The sequence below is a fragment of the Nannospalax galili genome, unplaced genomic scaffold, assembly GCF_000622305.1.
Source record: "Nannospalax galili isolate Female #2095 unplaced genomic scaffold, S.galili_v1.0 scaffold280, whole genome shotgun sequence".
Lineage (NCBI taxonomy): Eukaryota > Metazoa > Chordata > Mammalia > Rodentia > Spalacidae > Nannospalax > Nannospalax galili.
In genome coordinates, this window is record NW_008347808.1 from 4,062,964 (window position 1) to 4,075,984 (window position 13,021).

General features: G+C 38.5%; 1 protein-coding gene across 1 annotated transcript in view; it reads right to left on the minus strand.

Annotated features, from left to right (window-relative positions):
- The window catches only part of Ophn1 (oligophrenin 1), a 417,268-nt gene that overhangs the window by 244,736 nt on the left and 159,511 nt on the right, over nt 1-13,021 (minus strand). The window contains exon 4 of the mRNA XM_008844367.3: nt 7,170-7,231. Within this exon, the coding sequence (XP_008842589.1) occupies nt 7,170-7,231 (62 nt within the window). The remainder of the gene's footprint in view (nt 1-7,169; nt 7,232-13,021) is intronic.

Here is a 13,021-nt window from a genome sequence, read left to right on the forward strand (position 1 = left end):
TGGATAATGAAAATGTGGTTCATGAGTCTGTGTTACTTCACTTAGTATAATAGTTTCTAGTTCCATCCATTTACCTGCAAATTTCATGATTTCATCTTTCTTTACTGCTGAGTAAAACTCCATCGTATAAATGAACCACATTTCCTTATCTACTCGTCAATTGAGAGACACTTAAGTTGCTTCTATCTCTTAGGTATTGTGAAAAGAGCAGCAACAAACATGGATGTACAAGTGTCTCTGCAATAGGATGAGTTCTTTGGGTATATGCCAAGGAGTGGTATAACTGGGTCAAATGGTAGGTTCATTTGTAGTTTTTTAAGAGTTTTCCACACTGCTTTCCATAGGGGTTGAACCAGTTTGCAGCCCCACCAGCAGTGGATGAGTGTTCCCCTTTCCCCACATCCTCTAGTGGGGGGAGGGAGGCTGTGGGAGGGTGCTACCTGGGAAATGGGTGTATAAAATTAGAAAAAAAAAATTCTTCAAAGCATAAAAATTTGCTCCTTAATAATTAGTAGATGTGAAAAACATTACCATTGAAATCTACCTGCTGACTTTATACCCATGCTCAGATGCTAAGGAGCTCAGAAAATAACTGACTGTGACTAGTAACAATCAGATATATAGAGATTACAAACGCATATGCATCTTAGTGTCAGTTGTATTAAAAATGAATGTTTCTGTATGAAACTGTATATTTTAATAATGAAATGGAGATCTTTTTCAAAGTTTAAAACCTTATTCAATTTTTTGTCTTATAGGGTTTATAAGGAGTACAATATTGTATAACTGTATTAATTCAACTGTAAACCTAATAATTTACAGCCAATTTTGAAAGAGAAGCATCTTAGCTCTGGAAATTGTTATTGAATATCTCAATGCTGTTGTAATAAAATGCCTCTTCTAATCATTTGGTTGTGAAATAAATAATTTAAAAAACAAAACAAAACAGGCAGCAAGACAGGAGATTTCAGTGGCCTTTCTGTCTTGCAGTCACTGAGAGAAAAAATCCTTCCAAAGAGGCATTCCTTGAAACCCAGGCTCTGTGAGCAGTTGGGATTCTTGCTGGAGGTACATCGTTTCAGCAAATCTCCACATTTCTGGGCCCACCATGCTTTTTTCTTTATTTACTTCTTTGTACTGACATGTGCAGAGCTTGCTCTTCATTTGTAGTTTCTCAGGAAAATGGCAGTAAGTAAAGCCTTGAGAACTCTTTTAAGCAGCAGACTGGGAAGGAGGGCAAGAGGCTAAATTCTTCATTTCCTTAAAGAAGTTCCACACAAGCCCAGAAAGACCTTTTTAAAAACGTTTTGTGGTTCTTTTTTCAAAGCAGTTTTGCTACATAGCCCAGACTGATCCTCCTGCCTCAGCCTTCTGAATACTGGGATCACAGGCATGCATCGTCATACTGGGCCCCAGAAAGACTTAAATAAATGAACACAAAAAGAAAATAAAACTTTCTTCTTTATGTAATTTCTCAAATATTAATAAATTATTAACTACAAAAAATATGGCCACAAATACTTTGACATGAGAGATGAGACCTGAGTGGTCCCACCTTGAATGTGAATGTGTTTGTTACTGTTTTGAACAAATAGAGCAAAGGTGGTACTACATGACTCCTAAGGTTAGGTAATAAGTGGCCATTGGAGGTCACTTAGTCCTTTTGGAACACTCCCAGTACAAGACATGACAGAGTGTTGTAAAAAGTTGGAAGACACTGATACTATAAGCTAGAGAGGTCCAATGTGGACATTCTAGTCAGTGATTTCTATCAGGGGACCTAGCCTTCCAATTTCACAGAGATAACATGTAAAATGTGACCATCTGGGAAACCTTGGGGAACGATGACTTTGAATAGGAAGTAAATATATCAATTTGTAAAAAGGGTAACATATAATAATCCTTTGTATAGCTGCCCGATTGGACCTGTGTGTACCCAGATACCCCAAGGATTGGCGCAGTTGCTGAGTTTTCACGTTCAGAAGGGGACTATCCTGCACAAGCAGGTACACAAGTGACTCTGAATAGAGGAGTCATCAGCCGATTGTCTCTGCTTAATCCAGGTAAATTATATACATGGTTCACTGAACTGGGAGTCTATAGCCTTTCCTTAATTGCATTGGCAATGCTGCCTGGTCTCCCACATCACAAACAGGGAAGTTGAGCCTTCTCTTCTCTTTGACACTCGGTTATTATAATACTATCTATGCCAGAGCTGGGAGTGTAGGGACAGGGCTTGTTGAATCTTGGCTCCTTTCTTTTTCATTCGGTATAACCTTAAACTCCTTGGAAGTTCAGCAACTACTCAAAGAAGCCCTTTGAAGTAAGATTTGTCCTTAATCACATTTTTGGCCACTGCATCCATTTCTTTGAGCTCTCTGGGAGAAAAACTCAGTATCAGGATAGAATTCCCACCAGGAGAAGTACTGACCTAAATACAATGATAGTTTACAGAATCAGGATCCCACTGAAAAAAGACAAAATTAATACTGAATAAGGTCTTTAGTCAAATAGAGATAGTATTCAATCTAGTACCACAGGATTGCTCGGGAGTCATTGATGGTAAACAAACTACCAAAAGAAAGCCTCAAGAATATACTGTTTGCAATAGTATGGGCCTCTCAAAGCTATTTTTGTCAATCTTCAAAACACAAACTTTGTATATCACTGTCAAAACCCCCTTCTGAGTAAGAAAAGCATGAAGACAAGCTTCCTCATTATACAGGAAGTCTGCAACCCAGACGCTTACATGCCACTTCTGAGACACTATAAATCCCCTAGAGTATATTTTAAGATGTTAATTGACCACCTAGCTTTTTAGGGACGACAGGGTCCCTCTGGCTGGCCTGGAACTCGCTATGTAGACTAGGCTGGTCTCAAAGTCTCAGAGATCCCCCTGCCCCTGCCCCTGCCCCTGCCCCTGCCCCTGCCCCTGCCTCTGCCTGAGTTCTGGGATTAAAGGCGAAGCCACCCAGCTCCCCCCTAGAGTATTTTGAAGAACATCAGGGCTCGGATGCTCCAGCTTTTCTCCCTCCATAGTTCCTGTACTCATTTATGGAGATGGCCAGGCACAGGTCATTTCCATTGTCTATGGTCGTAAACTTCATTACTGCTTGTTATCCCTTTCAGAGTCTAATTTTAGAAAGGACTCAAAGCTTTTAAACGCTAATGAATGCACTGTGTGACAAAAAGTAAAAAACAAAATGGTACAGAAAACAACATCTCAAAAGACAATCCTATTCCAATATTGCAGAGCTTTATTATTCGGTAAATGAAACAGATGAGGAAGCACTAAGTGCTGAGAGAAGGGCAGCTGAGCTTGCTAGTGACAACTGAATGAACCGCAGGTGAATGCCTCTGAGAACAACATGGGCAGCAGGCCAGGAAGGCTTTGGGCAGAAGAGCAGGCCCAATCAAGTGTGGAATGAGCTAGCAGATCACCTGTGAGGCTTGATTGAAACAACCCATATTGGTCTCTACTTAATGCATGTAGAAGGCAAGTTTCATAAACTCAGAAAATCCTTATCACATTTCTTATAACCAATGATTACTAAAAACAATATAACCAATGTGTTTCATCTTTATAAAATACTTCCAAATATATTATGTCATTTGGAGTGCTCCATAAAAACGATAGGAAATGCAGATTACTTTTTTTCTTTACATGAGAGTAAAGGAATGTCCAGAAAAATAAACTGAAAGTGTAAAGTCAAAAGATGAGTTAGTAGCAGATCCAGAATCAAAAACTAAATCTTTCCTTCAACCAAACTTCTCTAGAAGCCTAAGAGAAATAGAGAATTGAGACACGAGCAATACACTACTAAAAACATGGAGGGATTATGGATAAAACTCTTTTTAATTGGAATAACTTATGGGGAAGGAATCCTATTTTGAGATCATGTACAGAGTCCTTTCCACATACCTAATTAAAATGAGAATTGTTCAAAACAGTTATTTCCATATTTAAGTAGTCAGTTGGTCTGGGTTGGGGGTCATGGATAATTTCAAAGATGTGGATGCTGCTGGTCTAGAGACCACACCAAAAGGTTTTCTGCACTTTCCATTGTTGTTGTTGTTGTTGTTATTTTATTTTAGACAGGATTTTCTGTTTTTCAGGCTGGCCTTAACCTCTCCAAGTAATTGAGGATTACGTTGAACATCTGGTCCTCCTGCTACAAGCTCTTTCCTATGTGCTATGAGCACAGGCTTGCTTATACCATCATACCAAGGTCAAGATAATCTTTTTTAATTTTTATTGAATTTTTGTGTATTTCATACAGAAAACCATCTTTACAGCCCCTTCCCCTTTGGCACCCTTCCATAGCCCCCCTCCCACACTGGAGTTCATACATTCTGGCATTTGCTAAGGCCTATCATGTAAAGTTAGTGTCCACAGATGTCCCTAAGTGCAAGCTCATCCACTGGGATCTAGTCATCCTATCTAGACTCCCTCCCTTTAAAAGATCTGCTCTTCCTCACCCAGCAATAATCATCTGCCAAGAGTTCTTAGACTAAGATTGGGGCCTGCTGTTCATTTCGACAGATCTGTGCTGGGTTTTTGTCTGCTTAAGTTTGCATGTGTCTTGTGCATGCTGACACCATTGCTGTAGGTTTGTATGAGAAGGGTCCCAGGTGCCTGTAGGACTCTTTCTGTATGGTTATGCACCTCCTCCCTGGCTCTTACAATCTTTCCACCCCATCTTCTGCAATGGTCCCTGAGCCCTGGATGGGTGGATTTTAATATGGGAGCCCTGTCCAAGGACCCACACTCTGCAGACTCTTATTCTCTATGTTTTGATCATTTGTGACTTGCATTCCTGGCCCTCTGTTGCATGATGGAGCTTCATTGATGAGAGTTGAAAGGTGCATTACTGTTCTCTTCATCCCTTGTTCTATGTCCTGTAAGCCTTAGGTATAGAAGTTGCATCCTAGATGTGACACTTAGGCTTGGGCAAGTCACAGACAAACCCTGTGTGTGACCAGTTCTGGAACTCTGTAATTATCTCTGTCTCTTGAAAAGCAAGTTTCTTTGATGCTTTGTGACTGGGATACCTGTCCACAAATTTAAGGATCCATATTTTGCACATGGTAAGAAATTATACTTGTCTAGGGATGTGAGAGCCTTGGAGTTTTCTCTAAGATCTATGACCTCTCCAGCTATGTGGAGGTTTACAGTACCAGACATGAGTTTCCTCCTATTGAGTAGGCTTTAAGTCCAATTAGGTAGCTGTTGATTACCCCCAAGATAAAAGTGCCACTAACTACACCAATGTCATATGTTGTGCTGGTCACTGATACGGTTTTTAGGCCTTGAAGCTATGGTTAGACCATCTGCTGATGTTCTCCCTTAGAAGCTTGCATACTGTTCTCCAAAGCTATGAGAGCTAGCCTTCAGGGAGGAGGCTTCCAGGTCAGTTCCAGCTCCATTGCTCCAAATTCTGTGTCCAAAGTATGTCCTGTCTTCAGCAATAGGGCTTTACCATCAAGTTCTGGGAGGCAATCACGGACTGTGGCAATAGCCTGTGTAATTTTGGGAGTCTCTTGGACTACCCTGACCAACAATTCAAAGGAATTTTTCCTGTCTGGCACTGTATCTTGCTATGTAGTCTTCAGCTGTACTCACAAACTCATGTAGCAATATTGTATTTGCAATTTTTCTGTAGGTTTTTGGACTAATACAATTCCCTCTGTATATATATATATATATATACTAGCTAGGCACTATTTATCTGGGAGAAATAGAGAAAAGTTATCTTTTAAACACCAAAAATAACAGATTATATAAAAGATGACATTCTTAGAAACATATATAAAAGATCTGTATGGGGGCTGAAGAGATGACTCAGCAGCTAAGAAGACTGGTTGTTCTTGCAGAAGACCCAGGTTCGAATCCCAGAACCCACATGGCAACTAACTACTGTCCGTAACTCCGGTCCCAGGGGATCCAACAGCCTCTTCTGACCTCCATGGGCATTGCATGACACGGGTGCACTTACCTACATGCAGACAATACACACATACACATAAAATTAAAATAATAATAATAAAAATATTATTTCAAACAAGTGGAGAGGTAATCCCTGTTCCTGGATACAAAAAGCCATTATTTTTAAGATAACAGCTCATCCCAGCTTTATCTATAGATTCAGTGTCATCCTGATCAAAATTCCACCAATTTGCTTTGTGAATATAAAGTGTTTCTAGTATTTATATGTTATTTCAAGACCTCCTACAAAGTCATAGTAATCAAGACAGTATGGTATTGGAGAAACAATAAACAAATTTATCCATGAAACAGAAATATAAGAAAGAAAAAAAAAGTTCTTTCAGTGGAGAACAGATACTCATTTTAACACATTGTCCTGGGACTACTGGATAATCACATGTCAAAAATTAAATGAAGATCATCAATCCTTTAAAAAATTAACTCAAAATAGATCATAGCCCTAACTGTGCCAAACTCCTACAATAGAGGAAACCTAGATGGCCATAGATTTCATGATGACTTTTTAAATTCCAAAAGCAAGATCTATAAAAGAAAAACCTAGGTAAGTTGGACTTCAGTAAAATTAAATAGTTCTGCTCTGCAAAACACATTTGTGATGGTTAATCTCCCTTGTCAACTTGATTGAATCTAGGATCAACTAAGAGACACACTTCTAGGTGGGTCTACACAGGTATTTCAAGGAAGGAGTAAGGAATAAAGGAAGACCATCCCTCAGAGTGGGAAGCACTTTCCAGTACTGGTTCAGATATAAAGAATTCTGAGGAAAAAAAATCAGTTCTGTGTTTTTGTCTGGTTGCCTTCACTCCCTGCTGGTGAATGCATCTACGCTGTTGCTGTTGTTATTGTTGTTGCCACTGCTGCCACCGCTGCCGCCATCCTTCTGTGACATGGAAACTCAGCTTCTTGGCCTTCCAACATGGACTAAAGACCAGTGGCTCTCCAGGAATGCTCCAGGCCTTCAGTTCTAGAATGGGACCACTGGGGCATCTGGCCTCATTGATCAAGCAACTACTGGGTTCTCAACCTCTCCAGTATGAAGACAGTCATTGTTAGACTAACCAGCCCCATATAATGTAAGTCAATGAAATAAATCCCCCTCTAATATATAATCACTCTATTAGTTCTGTTCTTTTAAGGAACCTTGGCTAAAACAGGGACCTACCATCATCATCCTCTCATTTTCTACTTCATTGAGCAAATCAGCAAATTCCTTGAATGATTCAGCTGTTAGGAGAAAATAAAAGACAAAGCAAATTAATGATGGTGCATATAAATAAACAGGCAAAGATCTATACAACACAAAGTAGGGAGCAGTGTCCTAAGCTCACACAGTAACTAGAGGAAGACATAAAATCTAAGGTCAGCAGAAGGATGGCTTCAGTGCCTATTGATTATTTAATCATCTGTTCTTTAGCTTTCCTTTTTTGCCAATGCCTAACTCTTGATTCCTCTGGAACTGTATACTCAAGTAAACTCTTCCTTTTATAAATTCCCTTGGTCATGGTGTTTTATCACAGCAACAGAAAAGTAACTAATACAGGGGCTAAATATGATTAAGATGTATTGTATGAAAGCCACAAAAATTCAGTAAAATATATTTTTAAAAAGAAAAAACAGTGACAAAAATAGCAGCTTCTTTTATGGTTCCCATAACTTCCATGCATCAGATCTCACATACAACAAACCTACAGCATCCAGTCAGGTGTGGTGGTGCATGCCTTTAATCTCAGCACTCAAGAGGCAGAGGCCGGTGGATCTCTGTGTGTCCCAGAGCATCCTGGCCTACATAGTGAACTCGTAGAGTTTGATCATTTCCTGGCATAATCCATTGAACTCAAGAAAATATTTTTTTACTATTATTACTTTATATTAGAAAGGACAAAATTCAGGAGGCACCAAATGGAAGAAGTGCCCATGGCAAGGTGTGTGGGAAGAGGAGCAAAGCTTCCATGCTTTCTTTATACATGGCACCTCCCAAGCACCACCATGTGTTCACCAATCTTGGGGCTTCTAAAGTCTATTGCTAGTGTTCTTATGGAGGTTTCACTATATGAGCATGATTGTTTATATCACTGGGCACTGGTGACTTAGGCTATTTCCAGCACAGAGAATAGGGCTGGAAATTCTAAAAATCTACCCATAGGTTGGTTACTCTGGGAATCACCCTCCATACCACAGGAGTTACCTCATTCAGGTATGGTTGAAAAGGTCCGTACCTGATGATGGATACCAAAACACACTATCCAGCTACCATTAACACTCAAGGAAGTCCAAGAGGTTAAAGAACCTGTGCCTCAAACCAGGGACACACATTAAGTGGATGTTTGTCACTATGAATAACAAAACATATATTCTCTCCTAAGGTAAGTCATTCCATACTTTCAAGATGTTTCCATTAAAAGCTCCTCTAGAAACTTTCCTTTGAATTGTTGGCCAGGGTAGTCCAAGAGACTCCCAGAGTTGCACAGTTATTGCCACAGTCCTTGATTGCCTCCCAGAACTTGATGGAAAGACCCTATTGCTGAAGAAGGGACATACTTTGAACACAGGATCTGGAGCAATGGAGCTGGAACTGTCCTGGAAGCCACCTCCCCCGAAGGCTAGCTCTCATAGCTTGCAGAGCACTATGCAAGCTGATAAGGGAAAGCATCAATAGAAGATCCAACCCTAGATTCAAGGCCTCAAAACCACAGCAATGACAAGCACAGTAAACGACATTAGTGCAGTAGAAGCACTTTTATCTTGGGGGTAATTAACAGCTGCCTAATTGGACTTAAAGCCCACTCAATGGGAGGAAACTCATGTCTGGTACTGTAAACCTAGCCAAATGCACATAGCTGGAAAGGTCATAGATCTTAGAGAAAACTTCAAGGCTCTCATATCCCTAGACAAATGTAATTTCTTTTTTTTTAACTTTAAAAAAATGTGTTTTGATCAAATCCATGCCCACTCCCTCCCCTCCAACTCCTCCCATATCTCCCCATCACTTTACTTTTTTCTGACAACTTCGTGTATTCTTTCTTTGTGGGGGGAGGGGGCTTTTTGCTACTCTAACATTCCTCCCTCTGAAGAGGTAACCCTAAAATCTTTTACAGGTTAGATAAGAGCTCCCAAATACTTTTGACAGTTTTGGCCTTTGGAACAGAGTATGTTGCTAAGAGGCCCCAGAACTTAGGATGTGTAAAGCCCATGAACCCTATATCTAGTACTGATTCTTCACTTCTTATTACTGTCAAGGAACATTCCAGGGTAATGGAAAGCAACTGATGGGCATTTGTGGTGTTGTTTCTGTTTGCTAGCTACTAATAATGCAATCATGAGCATTTATGCATCCATTTCTGTGTGGATATATGTTTTCTTTTGAGATGGTAGATACTTAGGTATATAACTTTTGGGTTATCTAATAATGTTATCTGTAACTTATTAAGGAAATGCCAAATCTGCTTTCTATACCACCTGCATCATTTTATATTCTCAAAAGCAATGTATGGGTCCAGTATTGCTACACTCTTACTAATACTTGCTATTTTTTCATCTTTTTCACAGCCACAATCCTAGTGGATTAAGTTTGATATCTCATTGCATTTTTGTTTTATATTACCCTGACAATTGATAGACAGCATCATTTCCCCTCCTTTTGCTTATTGGTCATCTGTGTATCTTCTTTTTTCTTTCTTTTTTTAGTGTTGGGAATGGAATCCAAGACCTTACACAGTCTAGAACTATTTCTGCCATTGAGCTAAATCCCCAGCTGCATTATCTGTATGCCTTTACATAAATGTTTATTTAAATGCGTGAGCCATTTTTAATTGAGTTATTTGTCTTTAGTATGGAATCGTAAGAGTATTTTATACATTCATCATGCAAATCCCTTATTAGATAATTTTCAAAAGCATAGCTTCTCAATCTGTGGATTATGTTTTTATTTTCACTATGATTTCCTTTCAAAAACAAGGATTGAGGACTAATAAATGAGGAATAGCTAGGTTTAATTTGATTTATACATTACACAATATATATGTTCACCAAAATATTTCAGATACACATTAATATGTAAAAACTCATTGTATATGTAAATATGTACCCATTCAAATAAATTCAATTTAAAAAATGAAAATATAGGCTTAAAATATTGGTGAACTCTAACTTATGTCTTTTTATTAAATATAATTTTGGCATCATATAAGAAAGCATTGCTAAATCAAGGTTATAAATATTTGCACCTATATGCTTTCTTCTAAAGAAGTATAATTATAGCTCTTACCTTGAGCTCTAAGATCCATTTGAGGTAATTCTGTATATGATATTAGGCACAAGTCCAAATTCATGCTATAATATATGTCTTTCCAGTTGCCCTACCACTATTTGTTGTCTCTCTTTTCCAAACTTATCCAGGCACCCTTACCAAAACTCAACTGACCAGTAATGTACTGTTTCTGGACCAGTAATTCTACTCCACTGATCTTTATGCTGGTCTTATGGCAGGAACACACAGTCATAACAATATTGTCTTTGTAAAAATTTTCAAGTGAGAAAGCATGACTGCTCTAATTTTGTTCTTTTTCAAGATTGTATGTCTATTCTGGTCTCCTAAATTTCTACATATGAATTTTTGAATAACCTTAACAACTTCTGAAAAAAAGTAAATTTTTGATTGTTATAGTGCTAAATTTTTAGATTGTGTATTGACTTATGCGTGTAATCCCAGCACTTGGGAGACTGAAGCAAGAGGATTGCATACTTGAAGTCAGCCTGGCAACATGGTGAGATCTTTCAAATACTTTTTGAATATATGAAGATTATTGAAAACTTATCAATGTTAAATCTTCTGACCCATCAACATGGGGTATCTGGTTTTGGCACTAGGATAATACTGACTGCTGAATGAAATAGGAAATGTTTTCTCTAAGTTTTGGAGAATTTTTATAGGAATGGTGTCAATTCTTTAAATATTAGATAAAACCTACAAGTGAAGCCACCCAGGCCTGGCAATTTTTTGTGAGTTTTTTATTATAAAATTAAACTTTATTGTTATAGGAAAATTCATATTTCCTCTTTCTTCACGAGTCAGTTACAGTAGCTTTTGCTTTTATGAAAATATATAGACTCCATATAGATTACTTAATTTGTTGACATAGAATGTCTATAGACTTTTCTTATAGGCAATTTTATTTCTGTAAAATTGGTAGTAATAGCTCCTATCCATTCTTAACTTTAGTAATTTGAGTATTCTCATGGCCAACCATGCTAAATGTTTGAAGATTTTAACTTTAAAAGAACAAACATTTGTTTTCAGTAATTAGCTTTTTTTTTTACAGGGTTGCCTTATTATAATTCTTCTCTACATTTCATTAATTTCCTTTGTAATCATTACTTATTTCCATCTGTTTATATTGGTGTGCTGGTTAGATTTTGTCAACAACATAACTAGAGTCATCTGAGAAGGAATTTCTTCCATCAGACTGTCCTGTGAGCATGTCTGTGAGGCATTTTATTAATTCTTAATAGATAGAAGAGAGTCCGGACCCACTGTGGGCAGTGTTATTTATGGGAAGGTGGGCCTGGGCTATATAATAAATGTAGCTGAGTAACCCAGGTAAATAAGCCAATAAGCATCATTCCTCCATGATCCCTGCTTCAGTTCCTGACTCCAGGTTTCCTTCTTAAGTTGCTGCCTTGACTTCTCTCAATGGTGAACTGTAATGTGGAAATATAAGATGCAATAAATAAAGTCTTTCCTCTTCAAGTTCATTTTGGTCATGGCGTTTATCACAGCAAAAGAAATGCCAACTAGTATATAAATTGGTACCAGGAGAATGGGGTACTTTTGTGAGAGACCTGATCACATTATTTGGGGGAGGATTGCAGAAGCTTTTGGAATTTTGAACTAGAAAAGTTGTTCAGTGTTTGGAGCTTAGGGCTGTTCTGGGGGAGTTTGAAAGATAATGGTAAGAGAAAAACAGACAATAGAGAACTGATTTATGAAATTTCAGAGGGAAGTTTGAGAGCCCGTCAAGGACTCTGTCTGGATCATTTGTGTGATATACTTGAATTAATCTGTGTTTTCTGGTCAGCTGAAGTTGAAGAATCAGCTGTGATTAACAAGAGATCAATACCACTAAAGTAAAACTTTTGTTTTTGTGGGACCATTCATGCAGGGTAGCTCGGGCTGAAAAATCAACTACAATTAATAAGAGACCAGCATCACAGAGGCAAAATCTTCTGGGAAGTATTTCCTTGGAGTCAGCACACAGAATCTGTGATCCAGAAGGGACCAAGGATACATTTCAAGCTGGAAGCCAAACTTGATTATGTATGAGAGTCTCCCTTGTGGTCCTGGTTTTGGTGATATGAAAACTGTATAAATGAATGGGTCATAGAGAGAAGCTATGGTTTTGCACTGTAAGAGATGAGGAGAGGCCACTGGTGGAGGTGCAGCCTCATCTTCACTGCATACCTCAGCCTATTGGAGATACCAGAACACTCAGGTGACGACCAAGGACAGTGCCAAGTGTGGTGGCACTGGCCTGAGGCTACAAGAAAACCTTTGTGTTTTCCAAATGGCAGAGCTGGAGAAGTGGAGCTTCCCAAGTCTTTTGGACCCAGAAGATTGTGAGTGAAACCCAGTTTTGCTTAACTATGCCTGGTTTTACCACTTTGAAATAAGAAAGTATTTAACTTGATTTTTATTTTACCAGGAGCCTTTGGCTTAAGAGATTGGGTATTCTAAAGGGACTTTGAACTTTTTTATTTATTTATTTATTTATTTATTTATTTATTTATTTTTAATTAAAATTACAGTTGAGATGATGGCACATGCCTTTAATCTCAACATTTGGGATGCAGAGGCAGACAGATTTTTGTGAGTTTGAGGCCATACCAAGTCCCAGGCCTGCCAGGGCTGCATAGACCCTGTCTCAAAAAAAGTAAAAAAAATAATTTTACAATTGTTTCCTTTTAGTGAGAAAGAGAGAGAGAGAGAGAGAGAGAGAGAGAGAGAGAGAGACAGAGACA